The 27,411-nt window shown below is 43.6% G+C and overlaps 1 protein-coding gene across 2 annotated transcripts in view; it reads left to right on the top strand.

The window, feature by feature from the left end:
• The window catches only part of EXT2 (exostosin glycosyltransferase 2), a 130,251-nt gene that overhangs the window by 85,856 nt on the left and 16,984 nt on the right, over positions 1-27,411 (top strand). For both annotated transcript variants that reach the window (XR_009564866.1, XM_030864627.2), the window contains exons 10-12: positions 20,363-20,506; positions 22,168-22,296; positions 26,071-26,153. Coding sequence is in view for 1 of the 2 variants with exons in the window: in XM_030864627.2 (XP_030720487.1) it covers positions 20,363-20,506; positions 22,168-22,296; positions 26,071-26,153 (356 nt within the window). In the remaining variant the exon portion in view is untranslated. The remainder of the gene's footprint in view (positions 1-20,362; positions 20,507-22,167; positions 22,297-26,070; positions 26,154-27,411) is intronic.

Raw genomic sequence — 27,411 nt, 5'->3', positions numbered from 1 at the left:
ATGTAAAATAGATAGCTAGTGGGAAGCAGCCGCATAGCACAGGGCGATCAGCTGGGTGCTTTGTGACCACCTAGAGGGGTGGGATAGAGAGGGTGGGAGGGAGATGCAAGAGGGAGGAGATATGGGGATGTATGTATATGTATAGCTGATTCACTCTGTTATAAAGCAGAAACTAACAGACCACTGTAAAGCAATTATACTCCAATAAAGATGTTAAAAAAAATTTTTAAAAACAGAATAAACAAACAACAAAAAAATCCCCACAAATTTCACTATCAGGAATGAAAAGCAATTAAGGAAGTGTTGTCACTATAGATCCTACAGGCATTAAAAGAATATTATGAAAATTTATATGAAATGTAAAAATTCTTTGAAAATTGCAACTTATGTAAAATTAAACAGAATATGTACCCTCTATTAAAGAAATTCAAGTTGTTATCAAAATTTTCCTACAAGGAAAAATCCAGGCCCAGATGGTTTTACTGGTGATTTCTTGAACATAAAGTGATAGTTTCAGGTTGGAGATAAACTTAGAGATAATCTAGCTTGCTCACTTTTAATTATAGGTAAGCCCCATCCATAAACTATATGAAGCCCATAAATGACTTATCCAATATCACCCAGTTAGTAAGTGGCACTTAATAAGGGCATACAACTCATTTTGGTGCTATTTTCCCCATACCATGCCACCTGGGAAGATTTTATTATGTAACTGTCCTATTTGCGCCTCTGTGCTATTCAAACCCATTTGTTTGAAACCTCTCTTTGGTGAAGGTAAAAACACCTGAACATTTTGTTTCCTATTCCAATATTAACAAATAAGAATCCGTATCAGTCAGGAAAACAGAATCTATACTAATTGTTTCAACAGAATGGATTTAGTATATGAAATTTTCTAATAGAGGTATTAGAGAGCTGAGAGGGCAAACAGGGACTACTGAAAGTATAAAGAGAGAATAACTCCAGGGAGCGTCCACTACCCCTAGGGTGGGAGGAACAAAGGAAGAGAGGGAAGAGGCTGGGTTCGTTAGAACCCAGAAGCTTGGAAGAGACCCCCCACCCCACCCCCTCACCCCTGGGGCTGGGCCTTAAACCTCTGAGGAGGGGCCACTGGCTGGCTATTGCTGGTACTTCTGAGGGTAAGGCTGGCTCTGCCGGAAGAGGCTAGAACCACATTCTGCTGCTGGGGTGAAATGCCACACTGTCGGGAAAAGCAGGCAAAACAGGAAGTAATTCCCTTCTCCTTTTCTCTAGTTTTCCAGTCTCTCTCTAGTGCACCCTGTTGGTAGACCACCTAGCAAAGGTGAGATGTTTGCAGAGTCTCAGCCCTAGCATCACAAGGCAGAATTAGAAGCAGGGCTTGGGGCTACAAGTCAGTAGCTTTATAACCAGTGCAGTCTACCCCTTTGGCTACCCCAGAGCATCCATACAGACCCTTCTACACGTATTTGAACTTCATGCAGCAACAGTAACAACTGTATTCTTTTCACTAAGAAGGATGCAGCAGCTGTCCCTTATACATATACAGGCCTTGCATTCCCTCCCCTAGAAGGTGAGACACAGAGTCCCAATAGTCATAATATCAGTCTCTGGTTAATTATTTATTCTTTCTTTAATTTTGTCACAATTCTACTTAGTATTCTGTAACTTAATGAATAAATTATAGGCTTCCAATTCTGGACAAGATTGAGCAAGCACATTCCACCCTATTCCTAGAAAAAGAAGACAGACTGGCTAGGGTCCTCAGGACCTAAGGGATACTCCAGCAGTGAGTTCCCTTGGATTTTTTTTTTCCTTCCTTCCTCCCTCCTTCCCTCCCTCCTGTATACCCCAGCCTCAGTGCTGCAGAAGGCCATGACGCTCATAGGCACAGATAACGAGCATACAAACGCAGAAAAAGAAAAAGAAAAACCCGCTTTCTCTTGTAAGGACTGGGAAGAGGGCAGCCCTGCTGATGGAACGCTTTTGACTGTACCTACTCTACACCAGGCAAACACCATGAAAGAAGCCGTATGTACCCCTGCCAACTAGATGCTGTGACTGGGGGGATTGTCGTTCAGAGCCCTGCTGACCGTTCCCACCCTGCACTACCAGGAGGCAAGAGCAGAGACAGCACTCCTCCCCTGTCCCCTCTCCACTCTGGAGACTGTGGGGTGGAACTCAGTTGACCTTCCATGTCCTCCATGAAGTGAATGTTAGCGAAGACGCAGCTGCAGAGACTGGGGGCTGGGGGGCGGTGTCCTGTTCACCATCCCCAGCCTGCACCAAGCAACAGACAGCAAAGAGACAGCACCTCATCCGTTCCCAACTCGAGAGTGGAGGGAAGGTTATGGAAAGGAGGGATTCCTCCTGGGCACACTGTCACCCCTCTCCCTTCAGATCAGCCCATGCATGAAACTGACTAGAATCAACACAGCAAAGGCTTTGAGAAAGAAACTGTAGTGTAGAATACTGCCCAGGTTTCAAATTAGCCTCTGGGTAGCACACAAATTAGGCAGACCAGAATAGCACGATATAGTCTTTGAAAATTCAATTGATATTCAATCCAGAGCCCACAAAGTGGATCCGGACATGCACTCTGAACCTAAGCTCCCTGCTAAAACAGAAAATGTGAAAGGCAGCACCATCTCACAGTAACACTCAGCATGTTCAGGAAACAATCCAAAATTACTCATCATACCAAGAACCAGGAAAATTGCAACTTTAATGAGAAAAGATAATCAACAGTTGCCAACACCAAAATGACACAGATGTCGGGATTATCGACCAGGATATTAAAACTGCTATCATAAAAAATCCTCTAATAAGTAATTATGAGCACTGTTGAAACAAATGGAAAAATAGAAAGTCTCAGCAAAGAAACAGAAGATACAAAGAAGAACCAGATGGAAATTTCAGTACTGAAAATTGCAGTAACCAAAATTTGAAACTCACTGGGTGGGCTCAATAGGTGAATGGAGATAACAGGAAAGAACTGGTGAACTTGAGGATAAATCAATAGGAATTATCCAATCTAAACAGCACGGAGAAAATAGATTGGGAAAAAAAAAATGCACAGAGCCTCAGGGACCTGTGGGACAATCACAAAAGATATAACATTTGTGTCATCAGAGTCCCAGAAGGAGAAGAGAAAGAATATGGGGCAGAAAAAAATATTTAAAGAAATAGCTGAAAGCTTCCAAAATTTGCCAGAGGTCATTAAACTTATAGACTTAAGAGGCTGAGGAAACTACAGACATCTGAAGAATAAGTTATATAGACTATATACATTGTATATATGGAATATATCATAGCTATAATTCTTATATCAAATTGGAAAAGAAGAGACAAATAAATTGGTGTGTATATGGTAAGGAATCGAGAAAACTGCATGGCTGCTACGTTCTTCTGCAGCTTGCTTGTGAGCCATAGTTGATATTTATGACTTTTTTACACTGCTCATCCCACATCCTTTTATCCTCAGCCAGCACTCTAGTATGTTTATTACAGACCCAGTTTCTTTAATGGCTCTAGTACTATTAAGGCTTTCTATCTCTTCCTGTGTTAGTTTTGATAAGCTGTGTTTTTCAAGGACTCTGTTCGTTTAATTTAAATTGTGAAATGCATTGCTATAAAATGATCCATACTATTATCTTGTTATTGTTTAAAGTCTATAAGATCGGGATTGCTGTGCTCTTTTTCATTCCTGATATTGACAACTTTTGTTTTCTCTCCTTTTCTTGAGCCTTGTTAGAGGTATATCAGTGTCATATTCTTTGCAAAGAATCAACTTTTGATTTTGTTGATTTTTCTTTAGTGTGTATTTGTTTTGTATTTCATTAACTACTCTTTTCTTGATTAATCTCTTCCTCTAATTTCATGAGTTTAAGTGGCTGTTATTTTTCTAACCTTTTGACTTGATAGCTTAGATCAGTGATTTCAGTATTTATTTTTCTAATATATGCATTTAAAGCTGTAAATTTCTCCTTAATTACTGCTTTAGGTACCTTCCCAAGTTTTGATTTGTCATATTTTCATTATCCTTAAGTTTAAAATATTTTCTGATTTCTTTTGTAATATCTTCTTTGACCCATAGTTATATAAAAGTATACTGCTTACTTTTGTCAGTTTTTAAAGTTACCTTTTTCTTATTGAGTTCTGATTTGATTCCACTGTGGGCAGAAAATATACTCCCTATGAATTCATCATTTTGAAACGTGTTGAGACTATATGGCTCAGTAAAAGGTCTATTTTGGTTAATGTTCTGTGTGCCCCTAAAGAGTCTGCATTCTGCAGTTGTAGATTTAATGATCTTACTAGGTCAGTTAGGTAACATTAGGTACGTTGGCACTTTTAGTACAACCAGAATATTCCCCTGCTTATTCTTCTGTGAAATAGGCATCTTCGTTTCTTCTGGTTTGGCTGTGTGTGTGTGTGTGTATCTATAGTCTTTATTAGTTTTGTAGTAGTTAAATTCATTATCCTAGATTAAATAAAAAATCGTTTAAACACAGTATTTAATATGTGAGAATCAAAGAGAAACCATGCAGCAGACCTTTCTCACTGTGGCTCCAAAGCATTTTTAGAGAAATCTGGAGAGACAGAGGCGTCTCCCCATTTGGGAATTTTTCAGGAAGGGGCAGCCAGCAGTCCTCCGGTATCTAAGGTGGTTTTACTAGTCCTTCCTGGAGCTGAAGAATAGACCAGATGACTTCCTAAAATCCCTCAGGTGTCGTGAATCTAAGGGATCAGAAGTACAGGCAAATGTATAAGGTATGGGTTCATGTGAAAAAGAATCCAACTTGTATGCGTAAGAAGTGTCAAACTCCTTTGCTTTCCTGTGAAACCTAGAGAGATTGCTTGTGTGAGGATCCAGGGGTATTTGGAGGCAATGCCAACAGCTTTTTAGGATTGAAAGGGAGAGCACAGCCGTTGCCTCAGCAGAGGAGAGCGTGGTGACCCGGGGTCTGTTCTGATGGCGTTTCTGCTGATGCCTCTTTGGAGGCCTGACATATGTTTCTCACAACGAGAGGGCATTGTAAAGCAGAGCTTTAGTTAGAGGGTTGGAAGCATCACTTTACAGAAACCATTTTAAAGCAGCAGGCTCCACAGCTTGCTTAAGGGACACAGAGCAGAGTCTGAAGGCAGCTCGCAGACGGCACCCTCCCCGAGCTATGAGAAAGAAGGGTGGCCTCCTGTCAGAGCCCAGAGATGAAAGAGGAATGAAGGGGGAAGGTCTACCTGGGCTGTAAGCTTGAAACCCGTCACGACCTCCGGAATCCCTTTCCCAGAGGAAGTTGCTGGAGCCACGGCAGTGCTCGGCCAGCCTCTGCAAAACCATAGCACACGTAGGGAACGTTAACACTGTACTGGGGTCCACGGACAAGGCAGACAGCTCTGTTTTAAAGAAACCCAGCATCAGAACGGGAAGGGACCTTGGAGACCATCCTGTCACTTCATGCTTTATTGCCGAGAAAACTGAGGTGCGAGGAGGTTAAGTTACTTCTGTAAGGTGTTAAATGTACGTTGAATATAACCCTTTAAGGGACGCCCTAGCAAGTTCTTGGGAATGCAAGGCCAGACCCTGTAGGAAAGGCCTTTTTTCTTCCAGTGTCTGTGACTTGAGGACACAGACATGTGGATTCAAGACCTAATGCCTGGGTATCATTATTTATTTAATTGGAAGAAAACATAGGGGTCATTTGCCTGTTTAAATGGGTCATATTCCCTGTTGGAAGGCAAAGAGCTTTGGGAAATGTTACATTCCCTCGCCAGCCCCGAAATCAGGAGCGAAAGAATGATCTTCTCTGGTCCTGCGTGTTTCTGACTTGTTTGACAAGCTCTAGTGAGCTACCAGATGTGGAGATTCTTTTCAGCCTGGGATAATTTATTTATCTGTTTATGTATTTTACCAGGAAAGTATCTATTGAGTTCTTGATACTCATTTGCAAGGAGCTCCTGGGGGAACAGTAGCAGTGTATAGTGTTACTTGAATGTTTGATTTTTTTCCCCCCAAGTCTGTCTGCTTTTATTTCAGACCTAAAGAGCTGGGAAATAAAATGCAACTTGTTCCTCCTCCCCTCCCCCGCCTTTAAGAGAGGCCGTTTAAAACATGTGGCAGAAAATGAGCCATGCAGACTTGGCTGGATGTATGAACCCGGGAATTTATTTTTCCTTTCGTACTTTGATCCTCATTTCCAACCATAAAAAATTATTAGTAGCCCTTAAGTGTTGAACATTTTTCACCTGAGAGATGTGAAACACTCTTGGCTAATAATACTGGTTATAAAATCAGTCCTTCATGTGGGGATGGGAATTGACTAAGAGCAACTGTCTGTTGTTAGGTGCACACACTGCTGATGCCTTTCTTTTACTGCCTGTGCGTCCCCTAGGTGGCAGCGGCTGGTGAAACCTCTTGGGTGCTAATCAGTTATGATAATTTATTTGTTTTATTTTGTTCACAACTCCCCAAGGTAATGGCAAGTAAAGGATCATGAGAAGACAGCAAAATAGCATGGAATGCCCTACTTTTTCTCATGAGAACGTGAAACCACCTCTGAGTGCGTTCTCCTGCTATAGGAAGCACCAAGATGAAAGGCAACCCAAGTTAGAACGAGCTTGGGTGTACGTGTGGTCGCACGGGGGAGTCACAGGCCAGTTGATGTGGTGGAGGCGGAACTTGTGTTTGGGTTGACGTTGGAAGCTAGGTCGGTTCAGCCATATAGGGCCAGCTGATGGACAGGCTAAGAGGTCAGCTGAAAAGTCAAAGGCGGTGAAGAGGTGTCATAGGTTTGCAAAGAGGTATATGGTCCAGGCAGTCAGATCACAGGATGAATTAGAGATGACAGACTGAAGACAGGGAAAGCCAGTTAGATAATGGTAGTGGAAAACCTATAAGCTTAATGTTCATCTGGATTGAAGAACCAAGAAGGGAAAGGTGGGCTCCGTCATAGCTCAGATTTGATTGGTAATGAGGGAGCTTGGCTAAGTGGAGAATTCCAGAGCTGAGACTCTATATACAGTTAACTTTTAAACAGAATTAGTAAAATTTAGAGCTAAATGTATTCATCCAGGGAGAGGGGGAGAGATGATGTATTCTGTGATTCTAAATAAACTATCCCACTTTCTGTCTCCTCACTAGAAGAGCAGAAAGATGGAAACACCTATCTTAGAATTAGACTTAATAATAACCTCTTTTAAAAAGCTAGCGGGTAACTTTAAAAAAGAAAATAGGTTGTCTCTGTCCTTCTGTTTGTCCCTCTCTGAGCCGTCTGCCAGTAAAGTGCCACAGATACCGGGTCTTGGACTGGGTCTCAAGACTGTTTCCCACAGACTTGTGGTTATGATCTTTCTGATGGGAATTGGCTGCTTTCCTCTCTAGATTTAAGTCCCAGAGTCCTAGATCTGAAATTGTGCTCAGGGTTGTTGGGAATCCAGGGCGGGTTTTCTTTACGGTACATGGAACCACCTGTCTCATCCTGCCATGGGCCCTACGACAGGCTTACACTCTTTGGTTTCACCTAGAGCACCGGGAAACTGGGTTCTCATAGCCAACACTGATAAAAATGAAACGTCCCTGAAGGAGGGCCCAAATGCAAGGGGCGTCCCTGCAGCAGACAGCCTAACTATCGGAAGTGCCTTGGCCTGCAGTGGGACCCAGTGCCATAGATCTCCTTTCCTTGGCCTCTCAGCTGACTCAGATCCTTGAGCCTCCGCATGGCCTGACCCAGTGGCTGCCTGGAAAGACTGGGAGTTCGGGTGTTTCCTTCTCCTCTCTGGATGATGGACTGTAGCAGCAGTGTACCGTGGAGCCAGCACAGGTGTCGGTCCCCATGAGTGCAGGCACCGGCCGTCCCAAGGAGCCGGGCCTGCCTTGGGCGTGCGCAAAATCAAACCTTGTCAGAGCTGTTCGGGGTCAGCATTTGTGCTGGGTCTGCGCTAAGGCTTTACAGTAGCTATAGAACCATTTTGTCAAAGCTGAGCTTTTTGAACACTAAAAATTGTCTAGGACTTGCGGTGACTTCTTCTTTTAGGATCTGAAGAAGCTGATGGCTGGAAGCTCTCTTTGAGCCTTGCGTATTACATCTGAGTGAGTGACAGTTCCCCTCTGAGTCTCCTTCCTGGGCCTGGCCACCATACAGATCAATGGTGTGGACTATTGAAAGGACATCTGTCTCTCTTTACTTCCATTTTTCTCCCTTTTCTTAAGTACATGAAGAGTTGCCTTTATAGAGACTGATGTTCTGAGAAGAGGGAGCAGGCCGGATGGCTCATTCTGTGAGTGTCCTTGCCCATGAGGTATAGTCAGGGCTCCCCTCACAGGAGGCATGAGGAAGACTGAGGCCAGAGGGGAGTCATTCTTCCTAGAGAATTACCTCCCTGGGGTCTTCACATCGCTTCGGGCTCCCTGTTTCCAGCCTGTGGGAGACCTGAACCCTCTGATAGGTCTGTCCTATCACCAGCTTGCAGACTCGAGGGGCCTGGAGGGAGAATAGTTCATGTGTGCCGCTCTGAGCACGAGCTGCTGAAAGCGGACCCCGAGTGGCAGGCCGGGGCCCACGGAGGTGCTGAGAGAAGCTGCAGTGAGGTTTGACCTCTCGGAGCTTTTCTAAAGCACCCAGTCCCCATCGGAGGGTAAGTCAAACAAATATTAAGGAAAGGAAATCGAATATGTCTGCTGAACACTGAAATAACATCTGATGGTTTAAAAAAGCACCCAGTTGGGAATTACAATAGAGTGACACTTTTTCCTTCCCCACTGAGCAAATTAAAACAGCAAGCTCATAATTTGTTTGCCTAGCCATTAATGAAACATCAAATGTAGGACTCGGGGCTCCTTATCCCAGAGAGGGAGCCTGCTGCCCGCTGGTACATCAGGTGTCTTCGTTGAAGGGTGTCTCCTCCTCACAGACTCCCATCCCACGGAAGTCAGGTGAGTTAGATTTGCAGTTTTCCATAAGCGCTTATTTTGTTGGGCAGTGCCGGTGAGGAAAGAGCTCCCCTGACCTTCCCACTCCCCGCCCTACGTGCCCCCCATCCCGGCCACACCTCGCCATCTTTCTTGTCCGCAGCACCGGCAAGCCCACCTGGCCCCGGAGTTCTGTGGCTCAAGAATGAATGTTTGTAATGTGGGATAGTTATTTTAAAGAGGTGTTGGTACACTTGATGGTTTAAAGAATGCATACTTTCCCTCCCCCATCCAAAAGGAGATAACTGTCGTGATATCCCAGCCCTGAGAGGATCCATATGTTTACGGGTTATTGTTCCAAAACCTGCCTGTTGCCTCTTTGGGATTGATTACAGGCTTTGGCTGCTCCAGGAATCCAGAGCTTCAGGATTTGGTTTATGATTTGGGAATAGGGGGAATTTGTCTTGCATGGGCTGCTTATCTGCCTTGATTTTCATAGGGGTGCTTAAAGGAGGCGTGTGGGCAGGACTTGGCATGGGACCAGGGGAAATGAAAGCCATCCTGGCCGTATCCAGGCCCTGAACTCCCCCCGCAGCTCTCTCAGGAGGGCAGAGCCTGCAGCTTTCGGAGCAGAATTCTGTGGTGTGCTGCCCAAGTGTGAAGCCGCACCGTTCACTGCCACTTGTAACATTGCTTGCAAAATCGTGAGTTTAAGACAGTGGTTGGTGGTTGCTATCGCATTAGGCATAGCAATTCCCTGTTTGGGAAGAATAGAAAGAAAGAAAACTTTAAAGGAACGGAGTAGTCCCCAAACCTTAAAAATGTCACACCTGGGAGAATGAATCTCAAGAAAACAAGGTGAGCTAATCAGTGTGATAAAATTACAACTCACCTCTTAGGTCAGATTTATTTCTTGCTGCTCCAAAATTGGTGCGTAGGGTTAATCGTGATTGCAGTATATTGGCTACTATCTGTTGGCTGCTTTAGATCAAAACTTGTCAACCTTTAAAAGCAAAATTTCTAGGTTCCCATCCAGCCTCTGGAGTTGGGGCTGAAGACTTGAGGGGTGGGGCAGAGGTCCTGATCACATGTTGATACTCTGCTCCTGGAAGGGGCAGGAAAGGGCTAACTTCTTATAACCGAGGCCACTAATTCACATCGGTGGCGTAGATCTGGGGCTGGATTGACAAACCCTCCTCTTTAGCTCGGTCCATTCAGACAGGATTGTGTTTGCCTGGTCTACTGCTCTGTGCCTAGTGGGTGCTCAGTCAGTATTTACTGATTGAGTGCACGTAATGTGGTTGGATATGGAATTTTTTTATATATAATTTCTATGAGTGAAATTAGAAGGAGTTTTTCAAAGTTTAAATGATTCTGTATTTTGTATTCAGTGGGAGAACTCTGGTTTTCTCCTTGCTGGCCTGCTTAAACAGAGAGCAAAGAGTACAATTTTGTACTGATAATTTACCTGGTTGGGGGCAATAGGGATCTCAGCCCTAACTTTGTAATTTAACTTCCTTTTCCTTTATCCTCTTAAAATGAAATCCATGAAGCTTTTTCCTTATTCTCTGCTTTCCCATCCCCGACTTAACTCTTTTTTTGTACTTTTTCCTGCATCCTTGCTTTCTTTCATCTCTAGCTTTCTATGCATATGTCATTAGATTTTCTCAGTGGTAACCTCCTTAGTAACAAGATATATCCTTTATTTTTGTATTCACTCTTTGAAGTATAAGACAGTCCCTAGAAAATAGTTGGGGGCAACTGATTTTTGACCAGAGGTGCAAACGCAATACAGTGGAGGAAAGACAGCTCTGTTAATGAATGGTTCTAGACAAATTGGACATCCAGAGGCAAAAATTTAACCTTGACCTAAACCTCACACCTTACAGAAAAATTAACTGGAAGTGAATCATGGGCTTAAACATATGAAACGTAAAACTATGAAACTTTCAGGAAAAAAGCTTAAGGAGAAAACTCTTCAGGATCTAGGGCTAGACAAAGAGAAGCATGATTCATAAAAGGAAAAGTTGATAAATTGGACCTCATCAACATTTAAAACTTATGCTCTGGGGCTTCCCTGGTGGCGCAGCGGTTGAGAGTCCGCCTGCCGATGCAGGGGACGTGGGTTCGTGCCCCGGTCCGGGAGGATCCCACATGCCGCAGAGCGGCTGGGCCCGTGAGCCATAGCCGCTGAGCCTGTGCGTCCAGAGCCTGTGCTCTGCAACAGGAGAGACCACAACATACTGCATACTGCAAAAAAAACTTATGCTCTGTGAAAGGCCTTGTGAAGAGGATTAAAAGACAAGCTGCAGACTGAGGGAAACTATTTGCAAACAACGTATCCAACAAAGGAGGAGCACCTAGGATATATAACTCTCAAAACTCAACAGCAAAAGACAATCCAATTAGAACATGCGCAAAGGACAGGAGCAGTTATTTCACTGAAGAGTATATACAGATGGCGAAAAGCACGTGAAAAGATGTTTGACATCATTAACCATTAAAGATTAAAACTGGAATTACATACACCTATCAGAATGGCTAAAATTTTTTAAAAAATTGTCACACCACCAAACGCTGGTGAAGATGCAGAGAAACTGGATCTCTCATACATTACTGGTAGGAATGTAAACTGGTACAGCCACTCTGGAAAAAGTTTGGGCCATTTCTTATAAAACTAAGCACGCAACTACCACACGACACAGCAGTTGCACTCGGGCATTTATTCCAGAGGCAGTAAAATTTCTGCCGACGCAAAAACCTGTATGCAAATGTTCGTAGAGCTTTGTTTGTAGTGCCAGGAAATGAATTAGCCCAGATATCCTTTAGGGGGCGAATGGTTAAACAAACTGGTCCATCCACACCATGGAATATTACTCAACAATGAAAAGGACCAAACTGTTGATATACAGAGCAATTTAGATGAATCTCTGGGGAATTATGCTGTGTGGGAAAAAGCTAATCCCGAAAGGTTACGTATTGTATGATTCCACTGATACATAGCCTTCTTGAAATTACGAAATTGTAGAAATAGAGAACAGATTAGCAGTTGTCAGAAGGTACCTGGATGGGGAGGGTCTATAAAAGGTCAGCAGGAGGGACCCTCATGCTGATGGAAATGCTCTGAAGCTTGACTGTGTCAGTGTGAGTATCATGTTGTTACGTCACACTGTAGTTTTGCAAGATGTTACCATTGGGAGGAACTGGGTAAAGAGTACACAGGCTCCCTCTGCATTCTTTCTTACAACTACTTTTGAATCTACAGTTATCTCAAAATAAAATGTTTAGTTAAAAAATAGTGGGAGCTCAGAAAGTATCTAAGAGTTGAATGTGTAAATGAATTAATAAATAGGAACACCCAAATCTCTCCATCCCTAGACTGTGACTTAAGCTTGCTGTTGGGTTGCCTTTCTAGAACTTGATAGCAGGATCAATATTTTTTTAATAAATTTATTTATTTATTTATTTATTTATAGCTGCGTTGGGTCTTCATTGCTGCGTGCGGACCTTCTCTAGTTGTGGCGAGTGGGGGCTACTCTTCCTTGCAGTGCACGGGCTTCTCATTGTGGTGGCTTCTCTTGTTGCGGAACACAGGCTCTAGGCACGTGGGCTTCAGTAGTTGTGGCCCCCCGGCTCTAGAGCGCAGGCTCAGCAGTTGTGGCGCACGGGCTTAGCAGGATTGCTCCGTGGCATGTGGGATCTTCCCGGACCAGTGCTCGAACCCATGTCCCCTGCATTGGCAGGCGGATTCTTAACCACTGCGCCACCAGGGAAGTCCAGGGTTAATATTTTTAAGATAGGTGGAATCTCTGGATATTTAAAGAAATGTTATTGAGGGCATCATCTGTTTTTTGTCTTTTTTTGCATCATCTGTTTTGATAGTTTGGACTTTATTCTAGTTTTTGCCTTCTGTTGTAGGCCATCCCAAGTCTTTTTTTTGAAGTAGATGGGATACAAATAAATAAGTGATTTAAAAAGAGTTCCTCTGCTTCTTGATTTTCCACCAAGAGCTTATGGAGTTTAAGCACACATATAGGGCACTCCGATTAATTAACTCATTAAAGAATCGTTTTGGAACCACATTTATGCTTCAGAGCCAGCCAGGATTGCAGTTTGTGGTCAATGCCATTTCCTCCCTTTGCACAGTAAGAAAACAAACCTGGCCAGTTCTGCAGTAGCATCTGTGAGTGACAGGGCAGAGCAGTGACGTGAAGTAAGAAGAGTGACTTCCTCCCTGCTGGGCAGAGCTGATATCTTTGGTCTCCAGTCAGTCAAATCAAGGCTCACCAAGATCAAGTTGAAATTTTGAAGGCTCGGTAATGGTTATTTATAAAAGCTGAAGTCTCCGTTTCCACCTCGTGAGGATTTAAAGGGAATAGCCATTTGCCTTATGATCACTATGCTTCTTTTAACTTCATTAAACAATCCCCTGGGACCAGACTTAGAAACAGTATCACCCCCACTGGAGTTGAGGTTATGGAAATAAAAATGATTTCACGTTTAGCGGGTCTTAAGGAGCACGAAATTAGAAAGCCCGTGACCTGATCCTGACCCATCTCTGCCTCCTCCCATCCCCTCAAACTCACGTCTCTCCTTCCCTTCTTTATTATCTCTCAGGAGATTCATTGCCTCATGAAAAATAGTAGTTGAGTTTAATCTTTTGTTCAGCTGCTTTTTGCTTGTCCTTCCTTCCCTGCCCCAGAGCCTCCCGGATTACAAGGTTCCAGTAGGCCCTCGGTGTCCTAAGTGGCGTCTCACTCGTTTGCCACACAGCTGATGAGACTTCCTTCTTTTAACGGTGTGAGCACGTGGCTTTCTCTGCTAAATGGAAACCACGTTCATGAAGAGCCTTCGGCTTTCAGAAGATGGATGCTGAGGGGAGCAAAAGGTTTTGTCGTTTTCCCCGCTGCCTCTCGCTCCCCCATCCTGTTCCCCACCTCGGTCATTCGCATGTGTGTAGGACCCTTAACCATCTCTGCCAGCAACTGCACACAGCTGAGAACACTGACACTGAGTATGACTTTAAACCCCGTCATCTGACCTCTTTGTTTGACAAGTGAGGGCCTGAGTGTGGGGAGAGGAAGTGCTTTTTAGAATCAGGAGAGCGGGAAATCTCAGGACTTCGTGAGCAGAGGCTGGACGGGGAGTTAGGCATGACCTAGCAGTGTGACCTCTGGACAGCGCTTCTTGTCCAGCCTTCAGTTTTCCCATCTGTCCAGTGAGAGGACTGAACCAAATGATCTCCGCCTTCCAAGTGACCCCTGAGTCGGCGTGGGCAGCGGTCCGCAGCTCACACTGCCGGAGTGTGAGTCTCTTCTTAACCATCCACCGAAGGCCTGTGGTTCTGCCGTCTGGTGAGATGGCAGATGTCTTAGAGCCACCTCTTCAGTGGTGTCTTCCTAACAGTGGTACCCGCGAAAGGTTTAACGCACATGCTCCTCTACCAGCTGTGGCCAATCCTGGTCTGTCTCCCTACCTTCATCACGGCCCCAGGCCTGAAGAGAGGACTTGAGAGGAGTGGCAATCATGTGCCCCAGCGCCAGGGCACTAACCTCCAGCCAGACTGGGGCAAACAGGATCGCTGCCAAAACCCCAGCAGCCTTCCCATGATGGGGCTTTTCCTGTCTGGCTAATTTTGAGCAGAACCCCACCTTGGGTTGGAAAGGTCTCTGGGGCAGACTGAAGTGATGTAACAGGTAAATCTTAATACATAATGCAGCGTGTACGTGTATTTGTCAAAACCAGTCAGCGTTAGGGCACTCCAGATGACAACGTTGGGCTCCCTTGCTCTAGATGCCCAGCGTTAGCATCTAATTGTGTCCCAGGCATGGGTAAAAGCTCTTTGGCTTTTTGCAAAGCGCCCCCTTGACAAAAACTACCAACCACCCTTGTAATTAAAAGCATGAGCTGAAAATGGAGCCAATCAGTCCCTCCATTCCACTTCATTTCAGGAAATTCCAAATATAAAAGGTGAGCTTTGTTCCCAGAGGGCTGAGAGTGAATCCGATAACTGGCTTCTCTGTGGAAACCAGCTAGAAATTGGACCTCAGCCAGCTCCCCCTTTCCCATCTGGGCAGCACGCAAGACAGTCCTGACGGAAAGGACGGCCACTAATCCAAAGGTGTCTGCAAGCTGGGTTCCTCGCAACTCTGCCACGACTGACCCTCGCATGTGGCCACAGGGCTTGGGCTGGGTCATAGCATTCTGTTCCACTTGGATGGTTAGGGATCAACAAAACCTAGGGGGCATGTGCAAGGAGAGAAACGAACCCTGGCCCAGTCTGGGTACCTTGCGTCCATGTTCTGCGCCCTCTCCACCACCCCCACACCCCCTTTTCCCTCACCACTTCTTAGTCCAGCTCTTGATTCATGAATCCTGATACATGTGGCATCCCTCTCACCCAGTAGCAATATCCCTGTGGGAACTATGCCTTTGAAAGTGTGATGACTGTAGCAGCCACTTCAGAGAGTCCCTTTCCCCCTGGAGCTAGCCCATGGTCGCCCAATCGGACTTCCCAGATGGGCGCCACCTGTCGTTTGACCTGCTCCCTCCCCCACCCCACCCCCAGTCTGTTTCCTGAATCTGACTGTGCTTAGCACACACCCTGAGTTTAATATGCGCTCTCTAAGCTGGCTTAGAATATAGTGCATTATCCTCTTTTCAGGAACATTTATTGGGTACCCGTACGGGTGTGGCATTTTAAACAAAGTGAAATAATGCAGGCCGGCAACTGATCACAGTTGCTGAATTAGTTTCCTTGGAAATAGGTCAGTGAGGAAGAAGATGTAAGAATTTAGGCCTGAAAGTTCATTAGAGGTCATTTAATCCAGCCCCTCCTTTTGCAGAGGGCAGAATGGAAGCAGGGCACCTTGAGTAGGTCTGGGGCACAACTCATCAGTGGCAGAGCCAGGCCTGGATATACGTTAACCTTGTCCCCAGTGTACTTTCTATAAGCAGTAATCAAGGCTGGCCGCTGTGCCTTTTAAAAAAAAGGTAGAAGCTCTTAGTTTCATCCTCTAGTAATGGGAAGCTGCAGAAGACCTCAGGAAGCTTAAAAAAGAAAAAAAAAAAGGGTAGATAGAAAACTGAAAATAGAGAAGTGAGCACAGCTGGGAGTCCAGAGAGGAGGATATTTCCATAATCTAGGTAAGAGGTGGTTGGGACCAAGATTATAAAAATTAGAAGGGAAGGAAATAGTTAGGATGGTATTAGGTTATTACAGTTTCTGTTTGAATAGTGATGTAGAATAGGCCCCAAATGTAAGGACTCTTCAAATGATCGCTAAGCCCCTAACCGAGGCGTGGAGTTTGTTATAACAGACGTAGGCCTCTGTCTTAAAAGATGTGTGCAATTAAAAATAGATGACACTAAAAAAAAAAAAAAAAAAAAAAAATGACACTATACATGGAGGACTTCAGTAGTATAGGCAAACAATTGAATGATGGCGTTGTGACTTGAACATAGCTCTGGGAGCACTGTTACTAGAACTATAGGGATATAATGTGAAGTTTCAAATTCCTGCACTACAGTATATAAAGGCATCTGTTAGTAATGACCAAAGGCTGACCCCGGAGCATTTCCCTGAAGTAAAAAGAAAAAAGTTGAATTAGAGTGGGAGATGGGTAGCGAGGAGGGAAGGGGAGGGGTCGCAGTCGAGTTCTTGCTCTTCTGGCTGGGAAAATGCTTTACTATATACATAATCGACTTCGTACTACACCGGGGCTCGGCTAGAGAAGGCCCATCCCCTTCTGCTGCACTCCGTTTTGATCCTGCAGTCAGCTGCAGAGTTATAGATGAAGTGACAAGGATGGTATCCTGATTGCATCCAGCTGCCTGGAGTAAGTCAAGGGCAGAGAGGCCCCGCCTGAGGAGCAGCTCTCACTGAAGGCTCCAAAGGCATCTGAAATTCGGGACACCTCTGATGCTTTCAGAGCAGCGCAGTTCAGCGTTCTGTGACCCAGTGTTACCAAATTAAGTGTCTCTGGAGAGGAGTCTGGTAAGTGGCTTCAGCTAACAGGAAGAGGACTGAAATCTCAACAGCCTTTGACCCTAAAACTGATCCAGTGTTATTATTATTGCTGCAGATGGGGGCTTGAAAAGAACCCCTTGGGAAAGTGATTTGACCTTCCTTTGCGCGGATTAGAGAGCTGTGTTGACTCAAATACAGGGAGGGGGAATGCAGCTTCCATCCAGCAGAGGTGCCAACTGAACGGATGCCCCCATCCGCCCCCCCTCTCCTCCACCTTGCCCATCACTGGTGTTGAGCGCAGTTACTTGCGCTTGGAGGCCTTCAGAAATCTCTTTAATTCCATTGAGATGGATTGGTGGTTGTGGTCCTGGTGTGACTTGAACAGGCAGGTGCTTGGTGCCAAGCAAAGGAACCTGGCTGTGGGCTTGGTGGGGTGTGTTCAGGCCCACAGGCCAGACAGAAGTTACGGCCCACAGCCTATGTTGTTGCTCTGGGCTCTATAAAACTGTAATAGTATCGTATTATTTTAATCTGCTGAAATACAAACCCCAGAGTAGAGAACACAGCAGCAGCATTAAACATCTGAGGAAATGTTTGACATGGATTCATTTGTCTACAGCTATTATGATGATGCCTGTGGCCGATTAACTCTGTTGGTTACAACATGGTGTTAACGAGGCCAAGGTTGTGGGCTGGAGAGGCCTGTTAGGTGAGCTGGTTCCACACGAAGGAAACCTCTTTTCACAGCTCCAGACCACGTTCAAGACCCTGGTCAGACAGCCCATGAAAGCATGTAGATGATCACAAGGCCTGGGCAAGAGAGTGTAATGACTCAGCAAATGTCCCTTTACCCGCTGCTGGAAAAGCAATTTAAAACATGTGCTTTAGTGATGGTGAGTTACTACTGTGATCTTCTCACACAAAGGCTATCACATTATTATGAATGGTAACTGGTGATCAGTACTGTTGCAGACTTCCTTTCTGAATTAAGAAGTATACTAGCTCTGGCTGTGAAGAAGAGAGGAAGGATCTTTGGTTCCCTTCTTTCACACTCAGCTTTCTGCCTGCCGAGATTTTGCCCCCCACCCCACCCCGTGCCTTCAACAAGTGTGCACGGAATGCTCTCATGTACCGACCCTGTGCTTTGTGCTTGGGAGGCCGCAGTGAGTAAGACAGAGTCTCTGCCTCATGGAGCTTAAACTCTGTGGGAGGAAAAGGGATAGTGAGTAGACAGTAAATAACCAGTGCAATTTCAAGAAATGGAAGTTTGGTGAAGAAAAGCATGGGGTGAGGGGGCGTGATGAAGAATGGCTGGTTGGGGGACGGCGTTTACCTTGGATGGGAAGGTCTGGAAAGACCTCTCAGAGTAGGTGACATTTAAGCAGAGACCTGACTGATGAGCACGAACCAGCCTTTTGAAGAGCTGGGGGAACATTCCATCGAAGAAGTAGCAGGTGCAGGGGGCTTGAGGTCTAGTCTACTCACAGTTAAAGAACAGGGAAGCCAGTGAATTGTGGGAGAGTGTGGTACGAGAGAGATTGGAGAGTGGGAAGGCCGTTTAGAACATGCTAAGGAGTTTCGTTATTATTCTTAGTCAATAGGAAGCCATTTTTTGTTTTTTAAAGATTTTTGTGGGGGGGGATGTTATGGATTGAACATATCTAAAACAGGTATGTCGAAATCCTAACCCTTAGTAACCTCATTTGGAAATAGGGTCTTTTCAGAGGTAATTAAGTTAAAATGAGATCATTAGGGTAGGCCCTAACTCAGTTTGACTGGAATCTTTATAAAAAGGCGAAATTTGGGCACAGAGACACACAGAGAGGGAAGAAGACCATGTGAAGACAGAGGTTTGGAGCAACGCATCTACAGGCCAAGGAATGCCAGAGATTGACAGCCAACCCCCAGGTGCTGGGAAGAGGCAAGGAGGGCTCCTTCCCCTGGGTGCGATGGCCCTGCCAGCACCTTGATTTTGGATTTCTAGATTTCTAGCCACTCAGTTTGTGTTACTTTTTACAGTAGCCCTAGCAAACTAAAAAAGGGGGAGTATTAGTATACTGGCTCTGCCTTTGGGAAAGCAATGAAGCATCCTTCCTGGACTCAGTGACACTGGGGTGTTGGGTAAATATATAATGAAAAAATACATAATGAAAAAATATATAAATTAATAGGATGGAGCCCACTGATTGAATTACCCTGCGTAGAATACCCCACTGTTCTTTTAAGAATGGTCCTTTAAATGATGGTTTGGAGGGGCAAGAGTGGAAGCCAAGAAATAAGTTGGAAGTCTGTTACGGTAATCCAGTAACCTGCATTAATCTAGTAATGAGTAATGATGGTGGTTTGAGCTAGAGAGAGTGGTAGTAGAAATGGTAAGAGGGAGGCAGAAGTAAAGCCAGTAGGACTCGGTAATGGACTGGATGTGGGGAAAGAGGGAAAGGAAGAAATAAAGGCTGACTCTTAGCTTTTGGCTTGAGCAGTTGGATTAGATGACGTATTGAGATGGAAAAGGCTGAGAGAGAATGGCTTTTCTGAGGATATGGAATCAAGAGCTATGCTTTGGGCATGTTAAGTTTGAGGTGCCTATTGTTTATCCAGTTGAAGATATTAAGTAAGTAGTTGGTGGTCTCAGAAATGTTCCGGGCCAGACATACATTTGGAGGTCATCAGCGTAGAGACAGTATTTAGTGATTGAAACTAGATGTTACTTAGAGGGGAGAGTTGAAAGAAGAGAATAGGGGCCAGGAGTAGGCCCTCTGGAACTCTGCTGTTCAGAGGCCTGGTCAAGGATGAGGATTCGTGGTGCTGAGAAGCGGCACCAGGACAGCTGGCAAATTGTCAGTATTCACTAATGGTTAATGGTTTAAAGGTTAAACTCAGTTGTACGGAAATACATGGGGAGAGGTATTGGAAGTGCCCCACCCCTCATAAACCAAATTCTGTTTAACAAAGCTATATCTAAGAACCTTTCCAAATGCGGAAATCAAGTTTTTGTTTTCAGTTTGTTACAGATTATAGAATCAGACAAATTCTGTATACTTGAGGCTTCCAAAAGGTCATTAAAATGTCTTTGTGCTCCAGATAGATTTTTTTTTTGTTTTTTAGAAACAGAGACTTTGTAAGTTTTCACAATGATCAAAATTTGTTATAAATCAGGGTTCCATTTAGTCTTCATTTGTGTGTTCATTAAGAGTGGAACCTGTTTCATTAATCACATGTTAAGAGATTACCTACCTTGGCCCAATTCAGGAAGCTATTATTCTACATAACTCGAAATTTCCAAGCAAGCATGGGGAAGTTTTGGAGGAAATTAGAATCACATCTATCTTTGAATATTGGCAGAAGAACTAGCATCTGTTGGATCAGATATCTTCAGAAGCCTAGTCTGCTCTTAGTATGTGAAGATTTGAATGTGGGGACTCTGTCGATACTGTTCAAAGAACTGAGCACTGTGCTTGGTTGTTGTCTGAACTGGGAGTTGATTGCTGATGTGTTTCTGTCCTCAGGTCTGGCGAGAATTTCCTGACCGGTTGGTGGGTTACCCAGGTCGCCTGCATCTCTGGGACCATGAGATGAGTAAGTGGAAGTATGAGTCTGAGTGGACCAATGAGGTGTCCATGGTGCTCACGGGGGCAGCTTTTTATCACAAGGTAAGTCGGGGGCAGACTTGGGGCAAGTGGGGCTGAGTTGACATACCAAGAGTATGATACTCGCTTTATTTGGCCCAACTTAATTTTCACGAGTTTTGGAAAAATGTTCTACTTTAGATGTTTTTTTCGAGTTTGCCTCTTTGATTTACTAATTCACACGTACAGACAGTTGTAAATATTCTCATTAGCCTGCTTTTTGCATGCATTATATTGTGAGCTTTTTTCTTATATCATTAACATTTCTTCATAAACAACTTCTTAACATAATTGCTAATATACCATTATATTAATATTCCATAAATCATGTATAACTGTTTCTCTATCATTTAGGTTGTATCTCATTTTTGTATCTAATATATTATTTTGTATCTAATATATTTAGGTTGTATCTGATTTTTTTGCTAGATAATGCTTTATATCAGATGCTTAAACAATGACCAGTATCCGTTTTCATACCCGTTTGTACTTAGGATCATTATGATAGATTCCTAGAAGAAGAATTATGAACATTTGGGGGAGGTTTTGATATATATATATTTGTTGGTTGTTTTCAATATAGTTTGTGCCAATTTATATTCTTCCCAGCAAAATACAAAAGTATCTTACCATACCCTCCCTTGCATGAAAAACATTTTTTAAAAAATCAAACTTAGCTATTTTGATAAGTGAAAGTGGATCTTATTGATTTCACTTTGATTTGATAACTGTTGAGGTTGAAATTCCTTTTGTGTATATTTTAGCCTTTTGTATTTCTTCTCTTAGAATTGTCACTATGTTTTTGACTCTTTTTTTTTATTAAAGGGAGAGATTGAAGGGTATTCATTGGACTTTAGAATATTCTGTTTGATGGTGGAGTGCTCCCTGGGAGTGTGTGGCTTAATTAAACAGTAATAACTTGTCAATTGTCAGCAGTGGCATAAGGAACTGATGTCAGGAAAAAGATCTGTGCAGCTCAGCACAGTTAATTTGACTTCGCTGTATTTATATTGATTGCGTGTTGTTATCTCAGCACTGCTGCCCTCATATTTTTCAGGGCTCTAGATCCAGAAATGAGTTTTTGTTCTTAGCAAAGAATAAATAAATAAATAAGGTTTATAATTCTTGGGGTTTGTGGTAGACTGATAAATACCTTTTTTTAGCCCACAAATTTCTGTACTATTTCATACATAGAGGTTATGTAGTTTCAGAATTGCCTCATTTTGTTTCACTTTAAAAAGGACATGTCTGCAATGTCAATCCACCATTAATATATCTGTTTCTATCTGCAGTCTGTAGAAAGAATATGGAAAACAGGGTTGAACATTGTGACTCGGGGGAAGGATTTAGTGAAGATCAGTATGTAGTGTGTTTCTGAACAATATTTATTAAACATATGATATATTAATCAGTCCAGAGGGCCTACATCTTACAAGGGCTTCACACCATACGGTACACACCTCTGTTTACTATAAGTGATTTTTTAAAGAATGACAGTGTTAAAGACACTTGGTCACCTGACCAAAAACCATTCTAATACTTCCTTTGCCCTTTCTGTTGATCCAGGCTTGTGACTAATCTTACGAGAGAAAGCTTGTCCCCCTGCCATGGCTCAGTTGCCCTTTGTGTATCAACCACAAGGAACTGCTATTTGAATGTGTCTCCTTTTCTGTCTCACCTGGCAGTATTTTAATTACCTGTATACCTACAAGATGCCTGGGGACATCAAGAACTGGGTGGATGCTCATATGAACTGTGAAGATATTGCCATGAATTTCCTGGTGGCTAACGTCACGGGGAAAGCTGTTATCAAGGTAGGAGGCATCCTTGGCCGGCTCTGCCCCTAACTTACTTTGCGATCTGGGGCATGCTTCTGGTTCTCTGAGTCTCAGAAGTTTTCATAACTATAAATGAAGCCTTGGAATAGATGAACTTTAAGCTCCCTTTTAGCTTTAAGATTCTATGATTGATGCTGTCATATTGTGAAATTGAAGCTAGGCTTTGATGATTTAAACATATGTTTTATACGTTTTTTTTTCTTTTTGTTTTCACATCTTTATTGAAGTATAATTGCTTTACAATGTTGTGTTAGTTTCTGCTGTACAACAAAGTGAATCAGCTATATGTATACATGTATCCCCATATCTCCTCCCTCTTGCATCTCCCTCCCACCCTCCCTATCCCACCCCTCTAGGTGGTCACAAAGCATTGAGTTGATCTCCCTGTGCTATGCAGCAGCTTCCCACTAGGTATCTATTTTACATTTGGTACTGTATATATGTCAGTGCTACTCTCTCACTTCATCCCAGCTTCGCCTTCCCCTCTGGTGTCCTCAAGTCCGTTCTGTATGTCTGTGTCTTTATTCCTGCCCTGCTACTAGGTTCATCCGTATCATTTCTTTTAGATTCCATATATATGCATTAGCATCCGGTATTTTTTTTTTCTCTTTCTGACTTACTTCACTAGGTATGACAGACTGTAGGTCCATCCACCTCACTACAAATAACTCAATTTCATTCCTTTCTATGGCTGAGTAACATTCCATTGTATATATGTGCCACATCTTCTTTATCCATTCATCTGTCAATGAACATTTAGGTTGCTTCCATGTCCTGGCTATTGAAAATAGGGCTGCAATGAACATTGTGGTACCTGTACCTTTTTGAATTAAGGTTTTCTCAGGGTATATGCCCAGTAGTGGGATTGCTGGGTCATATGGTAGTTCTGTTTTCAGTTTTTTAAGGAGCCTCCATACTGTTCTCCATAGTGGCTGTATCAATTTACATCCCACCAACAGTGCAGGAGGGTCCCCTTTTCTCCACACCCTCTCCAGCATTTACTGTTTCTAGATCTTTTGATGATGGCCATTCTGACTGGCATGAGGTGATACCTCATTGTGGTTTTGATTTGCATTTCATTGATGATTAGTGATGTTGAGCATCTTTTCATGTGTTTGTTGGCTGTCTGTATGTCTTCTTTGGAGGAATGTCTATTTGGTCTTCTGCCCATTTTTGGATTGGGTTGTTTGTTTTTTTGATATTGAGCTGCATGAACTGCTTGTATATTTTGGAGATTAATCCTTTGTCCGTTGCTTTGTTTGCAAATATTTTCTTCCATTCTGAGGGATGTCTTTTCATCTTGTTTATGGTTTCCTTTGCTTTGCAAAAGCTTTTAAGTTTCATTAGGTCCTATTTGTTTATTTTTGTTTTTATTTCCATTTCTCTAGGAGATGGGTCAAAAAGGATCTTGCTGTGATTTATGTCATAGAGTGTTCTGTCTATGTTAATCCATTTTGAGTTTTTTTTTTTTTTTTTTTTTTTTTTGGTTGTGATGGGTCCTCGCCTCTGTGCGAGAGCTTTCTCTAGTTGTGGCAAGCAGGGGCCACTCTTCATCGCAGTGCGCGGGCCTCCCACTATCGCGGCCTCTCCTGTTGCGGAACACAGGCTCCAGACGCGCAGGCCAGCAGTTGTGGCTCACGGGCCTAGTTGCTCCACGGCATGTGGGATCTTCCCAGACCAGGGCTCGAACCCGTGTCCCCTGCACTAGCAGGCAGACTCTCAACCACTGTGCCACCAGGGAAGGCCCATTTTGAGTTTATTTTTGTGTATGGTGTTAGGGAGTGTTCTAATTTCATTCTTTTACATGTAGCTGTCCAGTTTTCCCAGCACCACTTATTGAAGAGGATGTCTTTTCTCCATTGTATATTCTTGCCCCCTTTGTCAAAGATAATGTGACCATATGTGCGTGGGTTTGTCTCTGGGCTTTCTATCCTGTTCCATTGATCTATATTTCTGTTTTTGTGCCAGTACCATACTGTCTTGATTACTGTAGCTTTGTAGTATAGTCTGAATATACAGTTGTTTTTTTTTTTTTTTTTTTTTTTTTTAGTTATAGTTTTTAACCTCCAGTATCAGAGATGAAGGCTGTGGTGGTCAATCTACAAATCATGTTTTTTAAAAAATATAATTTTATTCTCAAACGTGACTTGGAATCTAGTTCTTTTCGTTAAAGAATGCAGTTTACATCTTTCTTAAGGTAGCTGATTTTTTTTAATAGACGCTGAGAAGATAGCACACTTTGTACAATTATAATTGTAGTTGTCCTAAACATTATTTTAAGATAGCGATTACCAGTTTGTAACAGTACCTTTCCTGTAACATATTAAAAGCTGAGATCACATGGGGATCTTTGTATGTGTAATAGATGTCTGTTCCTGAAATGTAGATCTTGCTCAAATCAGATCCCTAGGAATGCAGGGAGAGTACACTTCTGTGTAACAGTGGAATCGTCTTGACCTTTCTTTCCTTCTGGATTAGAATTCCATATGTGAAAATGGGCAGTGCTTCTAGGCCAGATTCCTGTACTGGAAGCTTATGTTGGACGCATGGTATGGCATCCCCAAATGATTCCTCATGCTATTAATTGATGAGACAAGCTAGATTAAACCAAAGTGACTAAGGAAAGAGGAAAAGTCACTGTGTGTTCAGACTTGACCCAATCTTACCCTACCCCCCAGCTCTCTAAATTACTCAGTGAACAGCTCACTGCAGGGAAAATTAAAGAATATAAATTGCAAAACTAGTTTTAAAGGAACTCCCCTTATTTCCAAATTTGCGTTTTTGTTTGTTTGTTTTTTGTGGTACGTGGGCCTCTCACTTTTGTGGCCTCTCCCGTTGTGGAGCACAGCCTCCAGACACGCAGGCCCAGCGGCCATGGCTCACGGGCCCAGCCGCTCCACGGCATGTGGGATCCTCCCGGACCGGGGCATGAACCCGTGTCCCCTGCATCGGCAGGCGGACTCCCAACCACTGCGCCACCAGGGAAGCCCCAAATTTGCTTTTTGACATGCTTCAAGATGTTCTTAGCTGTGCCTGCATACTCTGGACGGTAATTCCTCGGGTCTGTATGCTTCTTAGCCTGGTCTTAGTTATCTAGCTTTCTTCCCCTCCCATCCCTCTACTGGTTACTTATCTTCACTAGGTTAGGATAGCAGCCTCCCCTGAGTTTGCTAAAAAAAAATTAGAAGTTTAACGTCTGGGAGGGTGGTGGGGAGAGTCAGGGAAAAGGATTCAAAGGGCAAAGGACCACTGGATTTTTTTCCCTGACTCAACGGGATTGCAAAATAACCTGGCATTTTCAAGAGCATGGTGCTGCTCATAGCATCTGCCATTAACTGGAAGAAGGAGAACGAGCGCCTATTGGAACTAAGGTTACGGTGAAAGTTATGGGAAGCTGTATTTCATCGCCCTTATGGCTGCAAGAACAAATGGTGTTTATACAAGGACCTTGGCAGTGAGAAAACAGTCATTAAACAGGAATTAAGGAGCTTGTCATCACCACTTCTTTCCAGTTACAGAAGGCAAAAGCCCTCCAAGCCTTTTTTATTGGGCCCTTGTGAGTTCTGCTGTTGGCCGAGCCAGACAGAACTGAATGGAGGAATAGTGAGGCATGTGTGTGTGCATGTGTGCCTGCAGTGGGAGTGGGCATCTCAGCGTATAGAACGGAAGTGTGCAGAGAGTGGTGTCACGAGCGTGATTTTATTGTCCTTGGCACTGACAGCCAAGTATATTTTTGTGCTCTTCTGGCAGGTAACACCACGAAAGAAATTCAAGTGTCCTGAGTGCACGGCCATTGATGGGCTTTCGCTAGACCAGACACACATGGTGGAGAGGTGAGTGAGCCTCTAACCAAAAGTCTGCCCTAGTCTCTGATCCCCATTTCCTGCCTTGGGCCTGTTTATGGGATTTTGTTGCAGATATAAGGACAGCAGCTGGTAGCCATAGTCACCTCCTTTTGCACGTGGGAATTGGGTTAGTTCAAGCCCAGGTCACCCAAAGAATTAATTTGGAATGCTACTCACTCAATTTGTAATGGTTGGAAGGATCTTAAAAATATAGCCGGCCTTAAGCTCCGGAAGCCAGATTCTCCGTGTGGACTACGCAGTTAACTATACACAGTCATTCGAGTGGAAGCGAGTTAATTCCAAAGAAATACGGGATTGTTTTCCAGGGTGATAGCTCCATGTTACAGTGAAAGTTTGATTGGAAAGAATTAACCTAAACCCACTAGAGACAAATTACCTTTGCTGACACAACTGAAACACCTACCTACCAAGAACAGAATTGAAAGCACAGCTCTTTACATTACAGAGAGAGAAGCAGGGCAGCTCTGAGATACTCCCTTTATATTGATTCAGTCGGTCAGTAAGCACACCTTTGTGTGGACGTGACACAGGGCCTTGCAGGTGAGTATAAAAGGAGCGGGAGAGGTCTGTCTTCCCTTAAGACCTTTATAATCTTAGAGTAGACCTAATAGTTCTCACTTGTATCCCAAAGGTCCCCAAGCTTCCAATCTCCTGAGTCAAACCGAATTCTTCCAACAGGCAACCCCTTACACGAGGCAGCAAGCTCCGACAGCCAGTAACACTGTTGTCAAGGGACCAACATGCATTCAGAGAATGTCATGAGAAAGACATTAGAATGAGGTATCTAGTTCAGGTTTCCACAGGTCCCATACGCATCTGCTTGCGGCATTCATTTCTGAAATCTATCAGCCACATCAAAGTCCTTCGAGCCTGGAGGATGGTTCTGTACAGCGAGTTGTTTCACTTGGCCTGGAGTCTTCTATAATGTTTTACTCCTTCTTACTCTTACTTCTTACTCTTACTCTCTAAATAATCTCTTTATCTCTTTCATATATAAATGTCTTACCCAAATGACATGACTTTTACCAACCATCAATATGAAATAACATATTATTGTGATTCTGGAAATATCTGTCACTGGTCCCATTACCCGGTCAAGGACAGTGACATCAACTGTCACAGCTCATTTGGAAGAGACCCCAGTTATAGTTCTATTAGAGCACATAAACTTGTTACTTAAACCTACCCCCATTCTGTGTTGGGAAGAATTTCATAGCATTAAGCA

Source organism: Globicephala melas, chromosome 8 (assembly GCF_963455315.2).
Source record: "Globicephala melas chromosome 8, mGloMel1.2, whole genome shotgun sequence".
Lineage (NCBI taxonomy): Eukaryota > Metazoa > Chordata > Mammalia > Artiodactyla > Delphinidae > Globicephala > Globicephala melas.
This window is presented reverse-complemented; position numbering and strand designations above follow the sequence as displayed.